The 23,210-nt window shown below is 31.3% G+C and overlaps 2 protein-coding genes across 4 annotated transcripts; one reads left to right on the plus strand and one right to left on the minus strand.

The window, feature by feature from the left end:
- The first annotated feature begins 362 nt into the window (after nt 1-362).
- On the plus strand, nt 363-5,516 carry LOC126688373 (kinesin-like protein KIN-8A). Of its 3 annotated transcripts, none has more exons than XM_050383038.2 (7): nt 363-1,449; nt 1,939-2,212; nt 2,586-2,636; nt 2,720-2,812; nt 2,918-3,283; nt 3,651-4,331; nt 5,040-5,516. In XM_050383038.2, the coding sequence occupies exons 1-7, from the start codon at nt 707-709 to the stop codon at nt 5,130-5,132; spliced, it is 2,301 nt and encodes a 766-aa protein (XP_050238995.1). In that variant the 5' UTR covers nt 363-706; the 3' UTR covers nt 5,133-5,516. The 3 variants fall into 3 exon arrangements, with proteins under 3 accessions (XP_050238995.1, XP_050238994.1, XP_050238996.1); XM_050383037.2 differs by having other exon boundaries at nt 5,110-5,516; XM_050383039.2 differs by having other exon boundaries at nt 364-1,449; nt 5,106-5,516.
- Nucleotides 5,517-16,884: 11,368 nt separating this feature from the next.
- Nucleotides 16,885-18,303, minus strand: LOC126685975 (protein MIZU-KUSSEI 1). The gene has a single exon (XM_050379979.2). The coding sequence runs from the start codon at nt 18,235-18,237 to the stop codon at nt 17,458-17,460; it is 780 nt and encodes a 259-aa protein (XP_050235936.1). The 5' UTR covers nt 18,238-18,303; the 3' UTR covers nt 16,885-17,457.
- Nucleotides 18,304-23,210: the final 4,907 nt, after the last annotated feature.

The raw sequence follows: 23,210 nt of genomic DNA on the forward strand, positions 1-23,210 counted from the left end.
ATCAAATCAAACCCTTTCTTTATCATCAATTTATGGCTATTTAAATTGGAAATCACAATCACAATCAAAATCATGTGATTATCATATTATAATAAACCCATCAATTTGGTATTAGTACATACAAATCTTCATATTTTTAAAGCATTAAAAATTCACATAATTTTCAATTGTATTACTTTTATTTTAACATACTATGGTAAAGATTTGAACTTTAATAAAAAAAATCACATAATTAAAGGAAAAGTTTACAGAGGCCCACATTTCCTCCAATAGCTAACCGTTTGGGCCTGACAACAATTTGACCGTTACAAACAATTATTTTCAAATTCCACTGCTTAAAAATTTTGCCCTAAAAAACTAACAACCCTCTAATTTCCACTCTCTCCACTCCACTCTCCTTTACATTTTAACCAGGCAGTTCGCAAAGAGCAAAAAGAGTACTGGAACTAGTAATTTACTTCAAATTCCAACCTTCCCGGCTTCACTACCAACCGTCGGATCTGCCTCCAAATCTACAGCTGAGATTCTCTCACAAAGTTGCAGTCTTGATCTTCTTCCCTTAGTGTCCAATTTTTCTTTCTCCATTCTAGTTGCTAACCAGTTCCCAATAAAATTTCCAAACTTTTTTGTAATTTGAGCAGTTTTCTTGAGCTGGGACGAGAAAAATCCATCTGGGTCATGTTTGGATAGCAAGAAAATAAATAAAATGCCAGTGTCAACCAGGTCACAGAATACCCACAGCAGCAGCCATGAACAAAATGGCACAAAATCAAGAAACCCGCACCACGGATTGAAAGAAAAGATGAAAGCTTTAACTCTGTTATATGAGCAACAAAAAAGAGGCTCTTTAGCTTACAGGAATCACTCTCCGAAACCCGAAGAGAGGCGCTTTTCGACACACCCCAGTGCGGATCTTGTTAGTTCTTGCAAGAAAAAGGAGCAACATTTTCAAGAAAATAAGGTTTTAGAGCAAGAAAATGTAATGAGAGAGAATAAAATGGTGAAGGCTAATTCTGTTATTACAAGAACTTTTGTATTACCAGAACCGCCTGCTGATGATGCTAAAGAGAATTTCTTGATGGGTCCGGATCGTGTTATTGGGTTCTCTACGTGTCCAAGAAAGGCTAAGGTTACGAATACGGTTGCTAGGAAGCTTTCAATGGGAGGTAAAAATGCGCAAGAAGTGGAGAAATTGGAGGGTGTTTCGGAGGGAAATGAGAGTTGTGGAAGCCGAATTTCGGTGTTTGTGAGGCTTAGGCCGATGTCTAAGAAGGAAAGAGAGACGGGTATGCGGTGCTGTGTGAGGATTGTGAATAGAAAAGATGTTTATTTGACTGAGTTTGCTCATGAGAATGATTATCTTAGGTTGAAGAGGCTAAGGGGGAGGCATTTTACATTTGATGCTTCGTTTCCTGATTCTACTTCTCAACAGGAGGTTTACTCTACTACGTGAGTGCTTAAAATTTATGGTTGATTCTGAGTTTTAATTTACAGTTTTTGCTAGTGTTGCTTGAAATTTGATAGTGTTTTATGTATTGTTCTTTAACTTGAAACTCGCTGACTGCTTTTGTTTGATTCACATTTGATGCCAATGTGTAAAAATTGTTATGTTAGTTTGGTTTTGGCTGTTCTAAAGCAATTGATGACTATTTAGTATTGTTGAGATTATGTTATAAATAAAGTTTTGGAGTTTAAGCAGTGAAACAAATTGTCAAAATGTGCAACTTGAGAAGTTTCTGTGCAACATAGTTGTTGAGCAATTAAAATGGTAGACCAAGTTTTATTATTAAGAACCTGTGGCAACTTATTTCATTTTGTAATAGAATTCTAAGTGTAATTATTGTTTCCACATAAGCTGAAATTTTCTATCAATTTGAAGTACCATCCATATGTAGATTGTTTAACAGAAAATGGTGACGAATTGAGCTGAATTTTCAGGACAGCAGAGCTAGTGGAAGCTGTGTTGCAAGGAAGGAATGGGTCAGTATTCTGCTATGGTGCCACAGGTGCTGGGAAAACATATACAATGCTTGGGACAGTAGAGAATCCTGGAGTGATGGTTTTGGCAATTAAAGATCTTTTTACCAAGATTAGACAGAGAAGCTGTGATGGAAACCATGTAGTTCATCTTTCATATCTTGAGGTTTATAATGAAACTGTCAGAGATTTACTCTCTCCTGGAAGGCCTCTGGTTCTTAGAGAAGATAAACAGGTCTACCATCTAATTTTATTCATTACAGTTCCCAAGTTGTAGTATCTTGAAATTGTTCTATTTTCTTGCATGAGAAATGCAACTCAAATGTTACCTATGTTGCACAGAAACTTCTTTAAGTTCTACATTTTGGCATTTCGTTTTCGCTTTTTAAAATGCTTATGAAACTGAGGAACTCTATATTTATTACATATTCTTGTAGAAAATGTCATTTTGCCGTTTTTCGTTTCAGCATATCCATAGATTAGTGGCATGCTATTTTTCAATGATTCTCATTTTCAGGATATGAAAGATAACTTGAAGGATTATAAGTTTTTCCTACCTGTAGATTGATTTCGACATATGGTGAATTGACATTTGTTCTGATTTACAGGGAATTGTAGCTGCAGGGCTTACTCAGTATAGAGCTTATTCTACAGATGAAGTAATTTCCTTTTTATGCAAATGAATTCAGTTGTTATGTTGAAGTGGAAAAGTATTAATAGTTTCATTTTTTTGTTGTGATAGGTTATGGCATTGCTTCAAAGAGGCAATCAAAGCCGAACAACTGAACCTACTCGTGCCAACGAAACATCTTCTCGGTCACACGCTACTCTGCAGGTATCACCATCATTTTCTCCGTCCGATGATTAGAATTCCATGATTGAAAAATCTCTTTATGTTTTTGGTTTCACTTCCATTAAAGTTTGGTTATGCTTCTATCAGGTTGTTGTTGAGTACCGCGTAAAGGATGCTTTCATGAACATTGTGAATAGAGTAGGGAAGCTATCATTGATTGATCTTGCTGGATCAGAGAGAGCTCTAGCAACTGATCAGAGAACACTTAGATCACTTGAGGGTGCCAACATTAATCGCTCACTCCTTGCATTGAGCAGCTGCATCAATGCTCTTGTTGAGGGTAAAAAGCACATACCATATAGAAATTCAAAGCTCACTCAACTCCTCAAGGATTCATTAGGAGGAGCTTGTAACACTATCATGATTGCAAATATTAGTCCAAGCAATCTCTCGTTTGGTGAAACTCAAAACACGCTGCATTGGGCAGATCGAGCCAAGGAAATTCGAACCAAGGTATTCCTTTCTTAGCCCCTCTCATCCTTCTACCCTAATTTGAGTGTTCATTTTGAATTCTCTCAGTTACTCAGAGAGTTCTTCTACGTAGCAAGGAAACAGAAACGTCAAAATGGAAAACGTTATATTTTTTACAAGAATAGGTTATAAACATAGAATTATAAAGTTTCAGAAGTGTTTCAGAAAATGAAAATGAAATGCTGAAATGTAGGATTCGACAAGTTCTCCGTTCAACATCCGTTCTTCAATCTGCAATTAATTTGATAACTGTTCTTGTACTTGTTGCATGATATTCGACACTATCTTGTTTAACTTTCTGGACTGCCATTGTGATTTTTAAAATGATGAGAACTCTATTCAATTGCAGGCTTGTGAAGCAAATGAGGAATTACTACAGGCACCAGAATCTGATGCTGATCAAGCCAAGTTATTGCTTGAACTGCAAAAACAGAACCGCGAATTGCGAGTACAATTAGCTCGCCAGCAACAAAAACTACTGATTCTGCAAGCACAATCCCTTGCAGCAAATGCCTCTCCAACTCCTTCATCAGTCTCCTCTCTGTTGACTCCACCATCAAATGCCCATCCAAATGAGAAAAGGAGAACCAGGCCATCCTTTTTAGGTGGTGGAAACTGTTTCACACCAGAATCCAGGAAAAAAGGAGATGAAACAGCTAAAGAGCTTCTGCGACATGTCAAGGCATTAGAGGCAGAGATTGAGAGAATGAAGAAAGATCATGCACTGCAGGTAAAGCAGAAAGATGATCAAATTCGCGAGCTTTCTCGAAAGAGTGAGAAACCATCAGGAGTAGCAGTTCCAGAAGCAAAAAGAATGGTGACTAGGTCTAGCTTGAGACCCAAGGAATCTAACACTGGTGAATTGAAGAGTCCAAGTCATCGTTTTCGATCACCGGTTCCAACTGCCAAGAAACGAAGCTTTTGGGACATAGCAACAGCAAACAGCCCATCACTAGCTGCAGTAAATGGAAGGAAAATCAGGAGTCATGTGATTCAAGAACCTGCTCCAGCTCCCTCCATGCTTCTTCAGGTACAGTGAAGTCTTTCCATGTCCATGGGCTAGAACAAGTATATCTTTCTTTAGGCCTAATGGATAAAAACATCCAAAAGTATTCAGACCTTTTACTAATCGAACAAAAATATTTAATTCCGAAAATTTAAACAAATTTTAAAAAGTGATAGCAATGCTAGACCAACATTAATGTTAACTTTTTAAAGTTAAGTTAAATTTTCCGAAATTAAAAAATTTGGTAAGATTAGGGTAAAAACATTAGGAGTTACTAAACTTTAGCCTAATTTTAAAAGAGTACTCGAGATGGATTCATTTCTTTAAAGATACTGAATTTTAATTTGTTGATCACCAGTTGGTATTTTAATAAAAACAGACTGAAAAAATCAATGTGGAGCTGAAATACGGTTGTGACGTGGCAAGTATGAGTGGACATTTTATTTATGAGGCAACATTGTCCGTATTCCGATTGCACATTAGTTTTTTTGGTCTTATTTTATTAAAGCACCAGCCGATCACCAAATTAAAATTCGGTAACCTTAAAAATATAAATCAATCTCTCGAATACTTTTCTTGAAATTAGGGCAAAGTTAAGTAACTCCTAGAGTTTTTCAATCCTAAGATTTGTAAGAAAACGATTTTTCAACTCTAAAAGTTTTGGATCTTTTTGGAATATTAGGCCTAATTTTTTACGTAAGAGTTTTTTGTTTTTTCATGCAACTGATGCAGCTTGCATATCCATGTTTGTGGTTTGTGTTCTGTTTTGGACCACACGTCGTGAATTACATGATTCAGCCAGGTTTTGCTCGTCAAAGACCCTGATACTGATGCTGATTCTGATACTGATACTGATACATACAGCAAGAAAATGCAGATAGGAAAAACCAAAGTTCAAAAGTATTGGTAGAAGAAGGAGATCAAACAGGCATATATAAGTGTCCATCAGGTGTATTTTATATTGTTCCTGACATAATCCTTCTGCTGCTTGAGCTAGCGGTGAACGACCTGCAAGAAAACGTTATGCTAGTCGTCTTGTGATCGATCATTGTTTTCATGTAGTGATTTATTGTTGATGGTCAACAAATTCTTACAGAGTAGATTGTGCTGCTTATTCTTTGTCATTTTAAGTCCTGGAATTGACTCCTTCTGTTCATCAGTATATATTTTCAGATACAAGTATTTACTATTTATTCATGCTTTGGCTAACATAGTAACACTGACTGCTGCAATGTAAATCCTTGTTTTTCCATGTAATCTCGCGGAATCAAAAAGGAAAAACGCGAAAAATCGACTTGGCTTTGTTTATTTTCCATTTTGTACAGCATTGCCAATTTTATTTGCTTATACTTTCTTGCTCTCTTTTCTGATATATTTTATTAATTCAAGTTTACTTTTTCTGATAATATACTTATTTAGTATACCACGCTGCTGTTACACTCTATTCTATTGCTGGTCTTTTTTTGGAAATATAAAGATCTGTTCTTGACCAATTTGCAGCTTTGGAAATATCAAGCACCGGCTTTTTCTTTCTCACAAACATTCAAATTTTTGCCCTTATTATCAAAATATTATCAACAATTGTAATTTTGTTAATTATACCGCTCATTTTGAAAGATTTCATTTTTATATAGTTGGGTCTGAACATCCATTGAATTAATGTTACTACAATACTACATATGTACCGTTATGCTACTTTCCTGAGGTGAAAATCCTTTTTGGATTTTGTTATCTGTTTTATTTTTTGAAATGAAATGAAATAAATTCTACACTAGAATTGATCCAAACAGACCCTTAATGATCTACAAATATTCAAATTTTTGCCCTTATTATCAAATATTACCAACAATTGTAATTTTGTTAATTATACCATCATTTTGAAAGATTTTATTCTTATTATAGTCGGGTGTGAATATCCATTGAATTAACGTTACTACATATGTACCGTTACGCTACTTTCTGGAGGGTCTACAGGCTCAGGCTCAGCCTGTACCCAAGGATGAAAATCTTTCTCGGATTTTGTTGTTTATCTTTTTTTTTATGTTATCGTGGCAACATGCTTTAGCAAATCATTTTTTTTCCGCTTTAAATTCAAATGTTGCCTGATTAAAAAAGGCGCAAAATAAATGTTATTAATTTTCTTTTGTACATATCATTTTGAATTTGCTTGCGACACAGATTAGGGTTTAGGGTTTAGGAGCCGTTGAAAGTCATATATTAGAGCTCTTTAAATTCATCCCATGCCTAACACTGCTTTTTATGTTTACGTATACATGTTTAGGTGCAATTAATCGTGGGGACTTCCGGTAGATCTTTCGGCTACTTGTCTGAACCAACTTGACCTGAATTTAGTGGAGAAAAATAATAGAGTGTTGATGTCATGTCATGGTGGTAAGAGTTCACATATTTAAATTTTCCAAATCACAAATCTTAATGCAATAGCGCTTCCGCACTAATGGCTATTTTAGTGTGGGGTGCATCACTTTCATTACAGCACTTTCATTTTATGCTACCAGACCTAATTTTTAAAATCTTTAGGTATTAAATTTTTTATCATGTTTATAATTATAAATGCGAGAAGTTGGAACTTGGAACCTAGAATTTTTAGATTTGAAAAATACGTTTACACCACTAAACTTAACATATAGAGACTTCTAGAGGTGAGCACGAACTGAACGAAATCGATATTGAGAACGGAGTAGTTAAAATGGCTCAGCTTGATTTAGTATTCATAAAAAAAATGTGGATTTAGGTTCTTGTTTGGTTTTAGATCTTGGTGAACCGAACTGAACTGAAAAACCGAATTTTCATTTTTTTCTGATTTTTATATATATATATAAATTATATAGATTAAAATACTAAATCTATTAATCACTAGGACTTTTATTACAAAATAATGATTAAACCATCACTAATAATCATTATAATTAGTAAACGTATTAATTATAAAAATAATTTTAATGATGGTAAATTAAAAATTTGTGCTTTTGTTTTAGACCGAACCGAATGTAACAAAAATGTTGGTTCACCGAAACAAAAAAACCGTAAATCAAATTAAGGAAGTTTGATTTTGAATTTTATGGAATGATTTGGTTTGGTTTCGAAAATTTTCATACCGAACCGAACCACACACACCCCTAATACTACATATCTAATGTTTACTTAATGCAATTACAACTTTTCATGGTCAGTCATCACAACTTAAAACTTTGTGCTTCTTATTATGTACCTATAAACTGTACATTTAATTACAGAAAAATAGACTAGATAGAAACAAAAAGCTAGAAAATGACACTTAGTTAAATTAGTTTACTGCTTAGATCTGGTCTATATCGAGCAACATACACAATATTATGAGTGTGGTCTATGCTAATCATTACATAAGTATTTTTCTATTCTAAACTCTAAATAATTAATATAAGAGCATATATTTTATAAGCTGCACATGATTTATAATCTTAAATTACTGTAGACATTATATTTCTTAAAACATTATTTAAAACAAAATTGCTTAATCACTCAAAACCCCTCACCTTTTACCCTTTTCCAATTATACCCTGACGTAGGAATTTTTTCATTTTTACCCTAATTTAGGTTTTTATGTTTCAATTGTATCAAAGCAATAGATTGACCTCTTTTCACTTAAAAAAAAGTTTAAAGTAATCTTCTATTTTATATATTATTAATAATATTAGGGTTTATTTGAAATATAGACTAAAAATGGAGAATTATTTTAAACTTTTTTCTTAGTGAAAAGAGGTCAATTTAATGTTTTGGGTACAATTGAAACACAAAAAAGCAAATTAGGATAAATTGAAAAATTCCTACGTCAGGATATAATTATAAAAGGGGCTAAAGCTGAGGGGGTTTTGAGTGATTAGGCCAAAAAAATTTAAGGATAAGGATGCGTCTCATTTAACTATACAATTTTAAATAAAATTTAAAGGTGATGATTTTTTGAAATATATCTTCTTTGTTTTCTTTTAAATATTTTTCTAATTAGTAATATGTTTTTAATATGTCTATTTAAAATTACTTTATCATTTAAATGATTTTTGAATATGTACGTTTTGTTAAAAAAATTGACATTTTAACTACTATTCTATCTAATATTTTATAAAGATAAAAGGATTCCAATAATAGGTCCAACGGGATTTGTTTTTTTGATAATTGGGGACGGGGGAGCGCCTGTGGGAGAAAATAAACCCACGGCCTTAACATTTTATGTCCAGCGCTTATATCATTTGAGTTACAGCTCGTTGATATGAGGGCTTAACGGAAATTAGTATTGATGCTTGTTGTACCTATTTTTTATTTAGAAAAGTCCAAAATTATAATTTTGTTGGAGACTAATTGAATTATGGAGACGAAAGGCAAGTGATGAGCTATAATGAACACAAAATGAGTGGAATACTTATCGAAATGATGAACCTATATTTCCCAATATGGATATGGTCCCGAATAAGCTATCCTATGTACAAGGTTGGCTACTTTTGCCCTAACTAGATCAACCTGATTTCATACACACTTGGTTTAATTCTAGCAATGGCATGCGTGAGTCCCTTTGTCCTCATATCGTAAGGAGATAGTAATTTTATGAGTAAAGGGTTAACCCGATTGCTAAATTTGTAATTCAAGATCAAATAATTCAGTTTCAATTATTTTAATTGATTAAAAATAGTATTTTTAATTATTGGGTCAATTAAGGATAATATTTTTTATTTTTAAGTCAATTGAAAATAACATCGGATCGTTTCGGTCTGTAAATCTACTCATATCTATCTATACTATATATAAAAGTACGGATGGGGGGGCGGGACAGGCAAATTTACCTGATAATCCTTTTCAGTTTAACACTAAATAAAGGTTTTATAGTCATTACCTAATTAGTTATTTAATTAATCACTATTGTAATTAAAGTCCTAATTAGAATAGGTAGTTAAATTATCTCCAATTTAGTTTTTAGCATGTAAAAAATAACTAAATTGTCTCCAAATCAGGAATACCTATCTTTTAGTTTGATTTAACTACAAAATTAAAATAGTGTATTTGGTCAATATGTTATTATTTAAATTTATTATTTTATTATTTTTAAAGATATTACTAATAAAATTAAGTAGTTATTTAATTATGATTATTATAAAACCAAAACAAGAATAAATTCAGTATGGAAAAAAATTTAATAACCGAATATATTATATTTACTTTTATAAAAATTCTAAACTAATTTAATATTAATTATAAATAATATAATTACAATAAATTTACTAATATATACATTGACGATTTATCTATACTATCTATCTATCTATCTATAACTATCTTATATGTGGGAAGGGTGGGGAACAGAAAAATTACGATATTAGGTTTTATTAAGGGTATGATTAATATTAAAAAAATAAATTAATAGAAGTTTAATTTAAATAAAATAATATATAGAAGTTAAATGTAAATCAAACTATTATAAATAATAGAAGTATTCGGATATATACTAAACACTACAAATTTAATAGGCAAACAATTCTTTTTTTACTTATATTTTGATTATTTTACGCAAACTGTCAAGTGTTTATATTTTTTAATGTTATAAACAATATATATGGCTTTACCTAAATAAACTAAATGCTTCTACTAAAGCTAAAGTGTTGGTAGATATGATGATGAGCCAACCAACGTATTTGTACCATTCAAATTCTCTTTTTATGCTTCCTATAAATATTTATACTTTCATAATTTTAAAATACTATATTTAATACTTTAATTAATTATATAAATTTTTAGTAAAGATATGTAGTTAATCAATGGACTATAATAAGCTTTAATCAGTGTATTTTAATAAATTTTAATTAATATTTTATTACTACAACAATACTAAACTTAAATGATAATTTAATTATTTTTTAATGTATATAATGGATCGTGTAACTATAACTCACGAGCTATAGTTTCAATTTTAAATAAAAAATTATCAAAATTAAAATTATTATATATATATTAATTTAATTAATATTTTATATAAATAACAGGTATATAAATTGTGCCCACGTGCATAGCACGTGGTCAAATACTAGATTTTATGAATGAGTTTTTTTAATTTATAAATTTATTCAATTTAACTTGTTATATTAATACAAACGGGTCACATTACTTGCTTGCTACTGTATATTTATAATTTATTATATAAATTATGTTTTTCAATTTACTTTATTGATATATTTTTAAATATATATCAAATAAAATATTAATAAATATATATTAACGTGTCAAATTACGAGAGCCATGTGTAAAATATATATAATAAAGATCAAGACATGAACTTTCTAAAAAGTGATGCAATTGAAAGTGAAATAAATAGGCTAATTTTATTGATATTTATATAACGGATCAAACAATTATCACCCATATATTTTCCACATATCGACAAAAAATAATTCATAACAATTTATTAACAATTAAATTATTTTATTTAATAATTTAATTAATATTAAATATTTAACGGGTCATATAAATATCACTCACGTGCGTAGCGCGTGGCGAAAAACTAGTATATAAAAGCACGGATGGGGGGGGGGGGGGGGACAGGCAAATTTACCTAATAATCCTTTTCAGTTTAACACTAAATAAAGGTTTTATAGTCATTACCTAATTAGTTATTTAATTAATCACTATTGTAATTAAAGTCCTAATTAGAATAGGTAGCTAAATTATCTCCAATTTAGTTTTAAGCATGCAAAAAATAGGATTAATCACCAAAAAATACCAAACCTATGCGTCTTGTGTCAGTTATAGCCAAACGTTTAAAAACCACCAGATTTAGCCAAACCTTATATGTTCTGTTTCTTTTTTAGCCATTTTTAAATCGAACCGGTTTTTTGACACCTTGTCGTCCACGTCACCGCCAACTTAGCAATTGGTTAGCATGACAACTGAAATAATTAAATTAGGTTTGGCTATAGACATAAAATACATAGTTTTGCTATTTTTTGGTGATTAGAACTAATTTTTAAATTCAATAATTAATAAATAAATTATATTATATTATATTATAATAAAATTCATATATATATTTAACAAAATAATATTTTTTATTTAACGTTAATTAAAAGTAATCTAATTTTTTTTACTAAACTTAATTGATCCTAATAAATTTATTTTATAATATTTGATGATTATATAATTAATTTAAATTTTATTAAAAACAAAAATGTCATATTCATCTTAAAATTTATGTTTTTAAAATTTCGGCTGTCAGTCCGTCGACACCGTCGTCGTTTGAGACCCAGTTGTTCGTCTTCTGACGAACAACCTGAGAGTAATATATACAATAAACATACGACCGTGTTCATAATTCAACAACACACACATAAACATAAAAAGAATTACTCAATAGATCACTACTTATTTAAAGGACGAGTGTAATATTTTTTTCATTTTTTTCTCTATAAAGTGAAGCCCATTGTGATGTAATCAATATATATCATGATGTTTATAAAGTATGGATGCATATGTCATTTTATTCTGCATAGCAAAAACTTACTTTAATTTATACATAACCATTTTTTTATTACGTAATCTTAGTCATAACAAAATCTCCACAACATTGAAAACAATTAATCAAGTTCGGAATCATCATGAACATTAAACACTTTCACCAAATTTAACTCAACATTAATTCTTAAGTAATACATTAATTCACTTTTTTTAATCAAATATGGCTATTTTTTTAAATTATCCTTTAATTTTAATGTTTATTATTAATTAAATTAATTACATATTCATTAAAATATATTATAAAATAAATTTATTAGATTTAATTAGATTTAGTAAAAAAATGGATTAATTTTAAGTAGTATTAAATAGAAAATATTAATTATTTTTTAATATATATGAATTTTATAAATGATATAATTAATTGACTAATTATTGAATCTAAAAATTGGGTTGATTTTAAAATTAGCTCTAATTACCAAAAAATACTAAAACTATGTATTTTGTGTCAGTTATAGCCAAACCTAATTTAATTATCTCAGTTGTCATGCCAACCAATTGCTTAGTTGGCAGTGACGTGGACGACAAGGTGTCAAAAAAACCGGTTCGATTCAAAAATGGCTAAAAAAGAAACAGAACATATAAGGTTTGACTAAATCTGGTGGTTTTTAAACGTTTGGCTAAAACTGACACAAAACGTATAGATTTGGCATTTATTGGTGATTAAGCCTAAAAAATAACTAAATTGTCTCCAAATCAGGAATACCTATCTTTTAGTTTGATTTAACTACAAAATTAAAATAGTGTATTTGGTCAATATATTATTATTTAAATTTATTATTTTATTATTTTTAAAGATATTACTAATAAAATTAAGTAGTTATTTAATTATAATTATTATAAAACCAAAAGAAGAATAAATTCAGTATGGAAAAAAATTTAATAACCGAATATATTATATTTACTTTTATAAAAATTCTAAACTAATTTAATATTAATTATAAATAATATAATTATAATAAATTTACTAATATATACATTGACGAGTTACGTTACGAGCCACGTGCATAGCACGTAATGCGAAACTAGTTATTCTTAAATGACCCAAAAATACTCTTCTTAGTTAATCAAAATATTTAAAAGAGAGTTATTTGACTCTAAATCATAAGTCAAAGAACCGGATTTACTCTTTCCTTGCAATGTTATTGATTTATCATTGTTCAAGACTAAATTATGCATTGATCTTTAACTTGATTTTTCTAAAAAGTACTTTTAATAAATTGAAACCCAAACAATCCAATAAAGAATTTCCGTTAGGCTAATTACAAGCATGGGCTGAATCAGGAAGTCGAAGAGGGTTGGCTGACCTTTCTCGTCGGAATTTTTTAAAAAATATAAGAATATGAGACTTTTTCGTGTAAGAGCGGTTATAGTCGCCCCTACAAACCGCCCCTACAATTGTTAGGGGGCAGTTTTTCATTGTAACCGCTATAAGTGCTAGTTACCACAGTTATTCCTAATTTAAGATCACGGCATGTAAGTCCATTCATACTTTTTCTATCTTTTCTCCCTTGAAGTGGGCACTGGCATGAACCATATTACACACGAGTGGCAGGACTGTAGATGAACCGGGATACTCACGAGTGATTCAATGTTCGAGTAATAAGATTACTGTTCGTATTCGTTTATATGCTAAATAAATCAAACCGGGACTTGATTTTATATTCATTTATTTTAACGAGCCGAACATGAACATATTATGTTAACGAAAAAATTGGATATGAGCTCGTTTTATTGTTTCCGAACGGACTCATAAATAAGCTCGATTAAGAGTTTGAACTGACTCGTATAAAAGCTCGATAAAGAGTTCGTGAACTCGCTCGATAAAGAGAGTGCGAACTAGCTCAAATTTGAATTTAATATATAATATTCTTTTAATTCATTAAAATAATAGAAGTTTAAAAATAACTATATAGTTTTAATGAAATAAAAAATGAGTGATATGAAAATTCTAATAATTATATACCTTTAATTTCTATAATTTATAAGTCTATAATCTTAAATGTCAGTTTTGGTCTGTCTCGTATTTAGCTCATATCATACTCGTTTAGTTAACAGCTAACAAACTGTGCTCGTGTTCATTTATTCATTCATTTAGCCGCTACACGAGCTCGTTCACGAGATCGACTCATTTAGCAGCGAAATGAATGAACATGAGGTGCAAACACTATAAATATTAAATGAATCGAACATGAATGCACAGTTCAAAACTCGAACAAATAACTGAAAATGATCACACCTCATTTATATAACAAGCTAAATATGAACGATTCAAAGCTCGGCTTATCTCAATTCATTTACAACCCTAACAAGCTGTTACGTATCAACATAAGTGGAACACCCAATCCAATAGGGATAAATATAAGAGGCTGCAATAGCAGCAAGTCTAAGAAAAATATGAGTTATAGACAAAAGTAGGGGGCGAAGTGTAACTTTAGACAAAGTTAGGATTGAGTGGAGTAATTAGGGTATAATTAAAGCAAATGTGGCCTCTACTCTGCTTTATGTATAGCAAACAACTTTAGAAGAATGATTGAGTGGATGATGTGCACAATTTTAAAACACAGCCTCGGCCTTTGTGCTTGTTTTGTGATCATGAAAATTCATTTCAATTGTTTTCTTTGAAAGAAAGTGGGTTAGTGAGTGCTATAAAGCCTTCTAACTCGGAGAGAGGGGTACACATACACATCAATACTCTCATTCACTTTTTTGGTGTTTACCAATTAATATAGTTAGTATATAGTTAGTATGTACATCGGTAAATTTAAATCGAATCGAACCGATTTATAAAAATTTAAAACGCTCATTTTGAAATTAAATTGAGATATTTTACCACCAAAATTGATGAAGTGAATCAGAAAAATAAAAAAAATTAATAACTTTAAATTGAATCAAATTTACCTATATCGCTTTTCATTTAATTTCACACACTTTTGAGTTTGAAATTATTATAGTTTATTTAACTACAAGTTCTGATTTCAAATTTTGAGTAATATAACAACGTTAAGACTTGGAAAGAAGATTTCTTATATAATTTAGTCTACCACGTCATTCTTATATTAGCCTATTATATTATGACACGTCATTAATATAGTGGCAATATTATAATTTTTATTTGTTATTTGTTTTACACATTTAATAGTAATATTACAATAGTGCCACTATTTTAATGACGTGCCATCATATTATAGGCTCGGTACATAAGTAACATGGTGCACTGAGTTTACATAAAAAATTCTCTAAAAATTTCATTTTTTTGTATGCTTTTTAGTTTCAAAGATATTTTATAAAAATTATGTTAGTCCTACTTATTTTTTTTAAATTTAAAGTTTTTATTTATGTATCATTATAATTTTTATTAGAGGTTTATTTTGTCCTCCGTACGTAACATAAAAAAATTAAATGAAGTCGAATTTGTGGATTTGAAAAACAAAACGTCCTCAAATGATGCTTTTTGGCTTGTTTTATCCTCTCGGATGAGAAAATAATTAAACTATTACTCCCTCCATTCTGAAATAGTTGTCGTTTTAAGGGGATTTTTTTGTTCCATAATACATGTCACTTTAGAAAACCAAAAAAGCATTTATTGCTATTTTTCCACATATATCCCTCATCAATTCATTGAAAGAATACAAAATACAAATAAAGAGTCATACTAATTAATGTTAACAAATTTCAAGAAGGGCTAATTTAGTAAAGATACTTATAATTTTAGACATATTTATTGATTTCTTAATTTGTGTGAAAATGACTAAAGCGACAACTATTTCAGAATGGAGGGAGTATTTATTACTCCCTCCATTTTTTTTAGTTGTCCATTTAGCAAAAGTTGCACATATTAAGAAAGTGGGGTTTTTGTCTTAAATTATGAGAGTAAATACTCATATAACCCTATTATATAATAAATGTTTATGTAAATTGAGTCATAGAGTCATTTATTAGGAGAAGGATAAATTTGAAAGATAATAGCTAATATTATCTTAAATTCTTAAAAAGACAACTATTGATGGAAAAATGCATTTGCCTAAAGTAACAACTAAAAAAAATGGAGGGAGTAATTAAAGCCGAGGCAGAAAAAAAATATAGGACAATTTAAAACTAGAGAGAGAAAACGAGCAAAAGTATTAGGTTTATGGGTGTTCTTTTAGTATGAATTTGGTGTTAGCTGAACTTTTATGCTAAATTTAGGGGCAAAGTGAAATTTGGGTTTATACAATAAATATTGGATAATATAAAACGAGATAATTTTAACTATTTGAAATGAAAGCTGGTCCATAACTTCCATGTGAAAAGATTTGATTTGATTTTTCTTTTTCACTTTTCTTGGGATAATATGCATTGCAATATTTAAGGTAGAGAGCTTAATAGTGAAGATTTGAGGATTTAGCATGAGAACCAAATGACAAGGTAAAAAAAAGCAGTCAACAAATGACAAAATCTTAATTCAGCAGTCAGGAATTGTATATTTTTATGTTCTAATTTGCTTTTGATGACTTCTATGATTAGGCTTTAATTAAAACAAATTCTTGGGATCAATTCCACACACAATTTTTTTACTCAAAAGCAATCATTGGAACATATTACACTTTTGGACCAAATGCTGAATCTTTTTACTTATGAGATAAATAGATATACATGAACATAATTGCTCTACTATACTAGCATAACAGTAAACAGAAAGAAGATGAAAACAACTAGAAAAGAAAAGGAAGCAAAATATGTCATCATTTAGATACTAAAATGTGTTTCATACTAAAAATTTAAAATCCGAATATCTAAGTTTGAATCCGGCATTATATTTAAGAGAATTTAGCGATAAATTTCAGTTTATGTTTATAATTTACAATGTGTGAATTAATGTGAAAACAACGGTACTCTTCCGGAGTGAAATATTTTTCAACTTTAAAGTTAAAATTGTTATTCTCGATCCCAAATTAATTTTCTCGGAAGACTAGTGAGCCAAAATCATCCAACAAAGCAATGATATCTCAAGAATAAAAACATCCAAGAAACTGAAGTTATCCATAAATTCCACAAAGAAATAAATGTAATATAGAACTTAAGAAAAAGATAATGAACAAAATGAGAAGACATTGATGATTGCAATTACCCTCCTTGTCTCATAACTTGCTAAAGGATTCAAGAAAAAGAACTATACATATACACCTTCATACCCACCTATCCACCATATTCTACTGTATTTCCCATTTTACCCCCCTCCACCTACATCTTACAAATTACAAGTAAACCCCTCCACTTTGCTCCTCCATTTTCCCAAAAGGAGAAGAGCAAAAGATACAATCTTGAAGAACTAATACTTAGACCTCTATATCTTGGTACCGTTCGATATCTGGAGTCACTATTCCGACATCCGACTAATCCGGACCGAAGCCGAGTAAGACTCGTTAAGACGATAAAAATCTCTCAAATAGTCTTTAAAGAGGCTTCGTAGGTAAAACTTAAACTCGAAACCTCTGGTTAAGGAGAAAAGAGTCTTTGTCACTCCATTCCAATCTCCCCGGCGCTTGTAGCTAGATCTTCAAGAACTAAACAAGTATAACTAATATACTATGCCAAAATGCAAGTAAAAAACAAAGGATTTTTAAACTCTAAGCAAATAGACACTAAGTTCAGGAGCTCCATTACTGTCAGGATTCATCATATAGAAAGCTTCAGAATCTCTAGACCCAACAATTCTCTCAAACTTAGCTCTCATATACATCACTTCACCATCACTTCCAGGCAAAACACCAGCCCCCATTGAAATTGGCTCCACAGCTTTCAACACTTTCCATTCTTTATCCCCGCATTCTCTCCTCGTCGCAAACCCGCATTTCTTCCCGTTACAGTAAGTCCTCCACATCGGCTCCTCAAGCAACCTGACAGGACCGGCTGTTTTCTTTTCTTGATTTTCTTTTTGTTTATCACACTCCAACGCAATTCTAACCAATCCTGACGCCATTTCTTTAACCAATCCGCTGATCGGTGTAGCCAGCTCGATCAAGAAAGCTGGAGGTGAATTCGGATCTTTCTGAAATGCAAAATGAACATGACCACGTCGGTACCCGAAAAGCGTACCGACAACTCGCGGTCCGAGCCCGTGCGGTAAGCTAGAACGGTTCTTGCTGAAGGTGGTGAGAACTGACTTAAGTCTAGCAATGGCTACTGCGGGTAACTTTTTCTTTGGAGTTAGTAGAGCGGAAGTATGGTTTCTTGCAGTTTCTTTTTTGTTTTCTTGATTGGGATTAGTAGGGTTTGATGAGGATTTGTTAGTAAAGATTGGAACTGGGACTTCATCATTTTCAGTTGCGATCTTTTTGGTCCAGTGGAAGTGTCTCTTAGAGGAGGAGTCTTGGGGGTGAGAGGTTTGAGCAGTGGCCATGAGTTTGTAATGGGTGTTTTTCTGTTTTGAGAGAAAATGAAATGAGAGGACTGAACCTTATAGATGGAGAATGTTGGTTGGAACAAACCAGTGTTTTTAAAACCGGAACCAAGACCAAAATGGCTCGCAAGTGGTTCAAATTTTCGAACGGTTCAACCAATTCAATAGAAAGAAAAAATATGACATTTATCAAGTAAAATTAAAGTGAAAAAAAAAACATATTTTCTATTATAAAATATGGAGTTGGTTTAAAATGATAAAGTTGATATTCATATAAACGCGCAATATAAATTTTCGTCGGACGTTACTTTTAAGACATTCACATTATTATCTCAACTATGATAGATTATGTTCAATCAACTTGAGAGGATCTTGATCCTTATCGGGTTAAACTGAGCTGTTTAACTCTATTATTTATTTATTTTACCTTAGATTTTAATTTTAAAATTTAAACTGTCTGAGCAGCCAGTTTATCCCGGTTAATTTGGTCCGACGTAGGGATGGCAATGGGGCGGGGTGGGGACGGGGAAGCCATCCCCATCCCCATCCCCGCGTCTATGGGGAATCCCCATCCCCGTCCCCATTTAATTAATGGGGACAAAATCATCCCCGTCCCCATCCCCATGGATTCCCCATCCCCATGGGGATCCCCGTTCCCCGTACAATTAAATATAATTTATAAATAATTTTATTATTTTCATAAAATATTTGAAAAAAAAAATTATTATAGAAAATACTATTACCTTTTATAATATTATCTATTTATAACTAAATAGAAACTAATAAAAAAATTATGTTAAATTATTTAAAATTATAAATAACATACTAAAACTTATAATATAATATAAATATACATAAATATAAATCGGATCCCCATGGGGACGGGGATGGGGATCCCCATGGGGTGGGGACTATACCCCCCGTCCCCTCCCCATCTCCGTGGTTGGGGAATGATTTTCCCCCATCCCCGTACCCATGGGGGTAATTGGTGGGGATTCCCCGCCCCATTAGGGGCGGGTCCCCACGGGGAACGGGGAATCCCCTCCCCATTGCCATCCCTAGTCCGACGGACCAGTCCGGTTTTAGAAACACCCTCATAAATAACATTTGATTGAAATGTGGGGCTTGAGAGGTATTCTTTGTTTGTAGCAAGTTGTTGTGGAGCAAGAGAATCCTGACAAAAGAAACAAAAGTTGTCCCACAAACCTGATTTAGGAATGAGAGTGAGATAAAGAGAGATATTTCAACATTAAAGAAAGGAATCAAAGGGGACAAATAAGCCTGTAATTTCACTTTCTTTGTGGGACATCAAACTCAAACCATTTTGCTTGACTCATTCTTTTGACTTCAATCTTAAACCAGTAATAAAAAAGAGGCCAAATTTGTAAAATTACATCCCACAAAAAACCAAATCCAACAACATTCAGTTCTCATCATGCTCTTGGACAAACCTCACAGCACAATGTTTTCCCAGGTTCAGGCCAATGTTGGATTCATAACAGAACTCTGCTTGATGAGTCTACATTTCACCAACCTAGGAACTGCCACCTCATTTCTTGTGGGACCTGCCCCTTTTTTTGGTTTAGGCTTAACCAAAAATTGACACATCACTGATCTATATAGTTACGTCAGCTCAATAGCTTTTACAGTGCATGGCAAAACATCTGCAGAAATGACGACAATCGTAAGCGTGAGGATGACCTTTTGCCCCAGAAATGTAACCCGGTGTATCCAATTTGTAGTAATTTATTACGAAATGATTCAAAAACGTATTAAAAATTGACTCAATTATTTCAAATGAAGCTCTTTTTTTTATGATAGGAGAGGCGAGCTCTTGTGTACTCACTAGGAGTGTGCATAGATCCTGCATATCTCCAAACAAGAACCAAAAATATCTACAGTCGAAAAATTTCTGTTGATCGTTTATTCTCTCCGAAGAACCGATATATATATATATTGTTTTAATTTATTTAAATTATTATATTTTTATTATATTTTTTTACTAATAATTAAATTTATATATATTAGTTATTTTTATTTTGGAAAAATTGTGTAGTTTAGGCTAAAAGTGGTAGTTTTGGCCAAAACAATGAAGTAAAAGTTTGGCAAAATATTTCACTATTCAACTAAGTACATATTCTAAAATTGCCGGTCATTTACATTTGTTAATTATGGCTGGATGTCAATGTTTCATTTTTCTAATGCTTCAATTCTATTTATCATTAATATTTATTTACTTGTTGTAGTGAAGATTTTTTTATCTATTAATAATTGAATAGACAGTAAAAATTTAAAGATATTAATTTTGATTCGGTAGCAAATCTTTTTCTTACTCTTAATTTTAGCAATTCCAAAATATTAATTGGTTAGAATTAGTATTTTTACGAGACTATCCCCTCTCCAATTTTCAAAAAACAATTTATTAACTTCTGATTTATTTTCAAAAAAAAACTTCTGATTTGATAACAAGCTCAAATCTTACACATTAAGCTTATTGTGGGCATTGTTTGCAACGACTTAGAAGAGGACTAACGGATTCAGGACTTAATGAGGCCCAGAAGGCATAAGAAGAGTTTAATGGAATCAGTTTGGATTTTTAGCCCTTTAGAGAGCTGTTTTATTTATCTTTTATTCTTATTTTTGTTTTATTTTTTAAATAAGAGATTGTATCTCACTTAGATTAAGACTCTTAATTAGAGATTGTTCCCTATAAATAGCTAGTTTATACATTGTATTATTTTTATCTACACATTATTAATAAAAAAACGCTCAGGCTTTCATCCTCAATCTCCGAATTGAAACCTTAATTTAGGAGTACAATTGATATTGATCTCGCTAAAATCTTCGCGATTCCCATATCAATATTCGTAGTTGTTGGAATAACGACATTCGAATAACGCCATTCGGATAACGGTAACGTCATTCAGTTCCTGGTTACGTCATCCGTAGTCGCATCAGTTAAAATATCAGTACTATAAATTATCCAAATACAAATTCAAAGGTTTGAAATTGAGAATATTTTCAGACGAACAGTTAGATTAGTAAAATTTATTCGTAATTTAGTTGTGCTCTTTTTTATAAGGTGAACAATTATCATTATATAATATATATAGATCTTCCATGATTACATTTACCAATAATTTTTCAAATTTTTTCACCAAACGTTTAAATATAACTTTTTGAAAGTAAAAGTTAGAACCTCCACCAAAAAGTTGAACCAAACACTCTTATTATTAAAAATAAATTATTGGCTCAAATGCACCAAAAATCACAAAATTTTACGTGTTTTTAGTATTTAATATAATTTTTTGAAATTGACATTATTTTTCAAAAAAAAAATACAAATGTGGTTTTAATTGCAAAAATCACAAAATTTATATTAAATATAACAAAATTACTAATTAATATTAAATACCAAAAACACGCGAAAGTTTGTGGTTTTTTATGCATTTAAATTTAAATTATTACTACTACATATAAATTTGTTTTTACATCCTTTAAAAGAAATTATGATAATTTAAGGAAATTTCAGTTATATTTTTTGTTTGTTTAATGGAGGGTTTAATATACTTTTGGTGTCTCAACTTTTTTAAAAATTACATTTTGGTGTTTGAACAAAAATTTATAACGAACGAGTAAGTGAACTTGTTAAAAACTTACAAGTTGGTTGTTAAGTCCGGTTTCTAACAGAAATGGTGACATGGAGTATGACATGGCTGAAATACATAGGGTAATAACAATGACATGGAATTTTGTTATTTATTAAAATGAAATGGACACATGTGACAATCACATGACCAAAAAAATGACAAAGGTTGCCCTTCGTCAGTGAAATCGGGACTGAGTTACTTCAAGGTTAAAAGTTAGGTTAAAATTAGGGAAAAAATTACAATGATTTTGTGCGAAGAACAAGAGTGAAATCAAGAGCAACAGATTATCAAGATTGGAAAAGGGGTTTGAAGAACGGGATTATGGTTGATTTACCCATCTAGAGCAAATTTCTTGAATGATTTTCACCATACAATGACAAGGTATGTACATTTCTGTCAGTGTTTAGGTTATTTGACATTCTGTTTTCTTTATTCTTTTATAATTCTTCAAACCCATTATAAAATTGTAGACCTCAGTTTCACATGAGATTTTTTTATTATTTCTTGAAGTATTTTTATATTTGTTAGTGGCAGGCCTGTTATTGATCTGTATTGGGGGGGTTATTTTATTGGAAACTTACGAAGCACTCAAAAGGTTTTATGATGGGGGGAGATTGTGGCATGTGGATGTTGATGTAGAGAATTTTATTTTATGAGGGTTTACCAATATCACACAAAACTTGCTAGAAAATAGACAAATTAGCAAGATTCACTTTAGATACCCAGGAAAATCTTTAGCACATGGGTTGAGGCTGTTAACTGAGTGGTCAATTTCAGACTTGGTGAAGTTATTACTAGAGCATAATTTAGTAGAGGTGTACACTGAGCATTATGCAGTTATTGTTGAGGGCAGTTTAGTGTCTCTACAACTAAGGGTATAAATGACATTAACAAGGGGTTGCAACTACAGAGGTAAATGCAACTAGTGAAGGTGGTGGAATTGAAGCTACTGAAGGTAATGGAATTCTGGACTGTCCTCATATGTCCTCTGATGATGAGTTGGTAGAATCTAGAGCTAGTTTGAGGGAATTCAAGGAGAAAAAGAAGCAGCTAGCAGATAAAATCAAAGCATACAAAAACAATGAAGAGGCAGGACCTTCAGTTAAAGCAACAGAGCAAGATCTAGAGGAAGATGGGAGTGGTACTGATTATTGAGATTCAGAGGAAGAGGAAGAATGTTATAGTCCAGTCACAATTGATGAAGAAGATGGTGATCATGCATAAAGGAGAAGATCTAGACACCCATTGTTCAAAAGTAAGGCAGAGAAATTCTCTTTTTCTCTAGGTATGAAACTAACTGGACCAGATCAGTTTAAAGAAGCT

Source organism: Mercurialis annua, linkage group LG6 (assembly GCF_937616625.2).
Source record: "Mercurialis annua linkage group LG6, ddMerAnnu1.2, whole genome shotgun sequence".
Classification (NCBI taxonomy): Eukaryota; Viridiplantae; Streptophyta; class Magnoliopsida; order Malpighiales; family Euphorbiaceae; genus Mercurialis; species Mercurialis annua.

What these genes read in the sequence shown, in the direction of transcription:
- LOC126685975 (XM_050379979.2), bottom strand. Translation starts at nt 18,237, where the DNA reads ATGGCCACTGCTCAAACCTCTCACCCCCAAGACTCCTCCTCTAAGAGA.
- LOC126688373 (XM_050383037.2), top strand. Translation starts at nt 707, where the DNA reads ATGCCAGTGTCAACCAGGTCACAGAATACCCACAGCAGCAGCCATGAA. An exon ending in CCAAGGAAATTCGAACCAAG is followed by an intron (nt 3,284 to 3,650) that starts GTATTCCTTTCT and finishes ATTCAATTGCAG; the next exon opens with GCTTGTGAAGCAAATGAGGA. An exon ending in CTCCCTCCATGCTTCTTCAG is followed by an intron (nt 4,332 to 5,109) that starts GTACAGTGAAGT and finishes TGATTCAGCCAG; the next exon opens with GTTTTGCTCGTCAAAGACCC.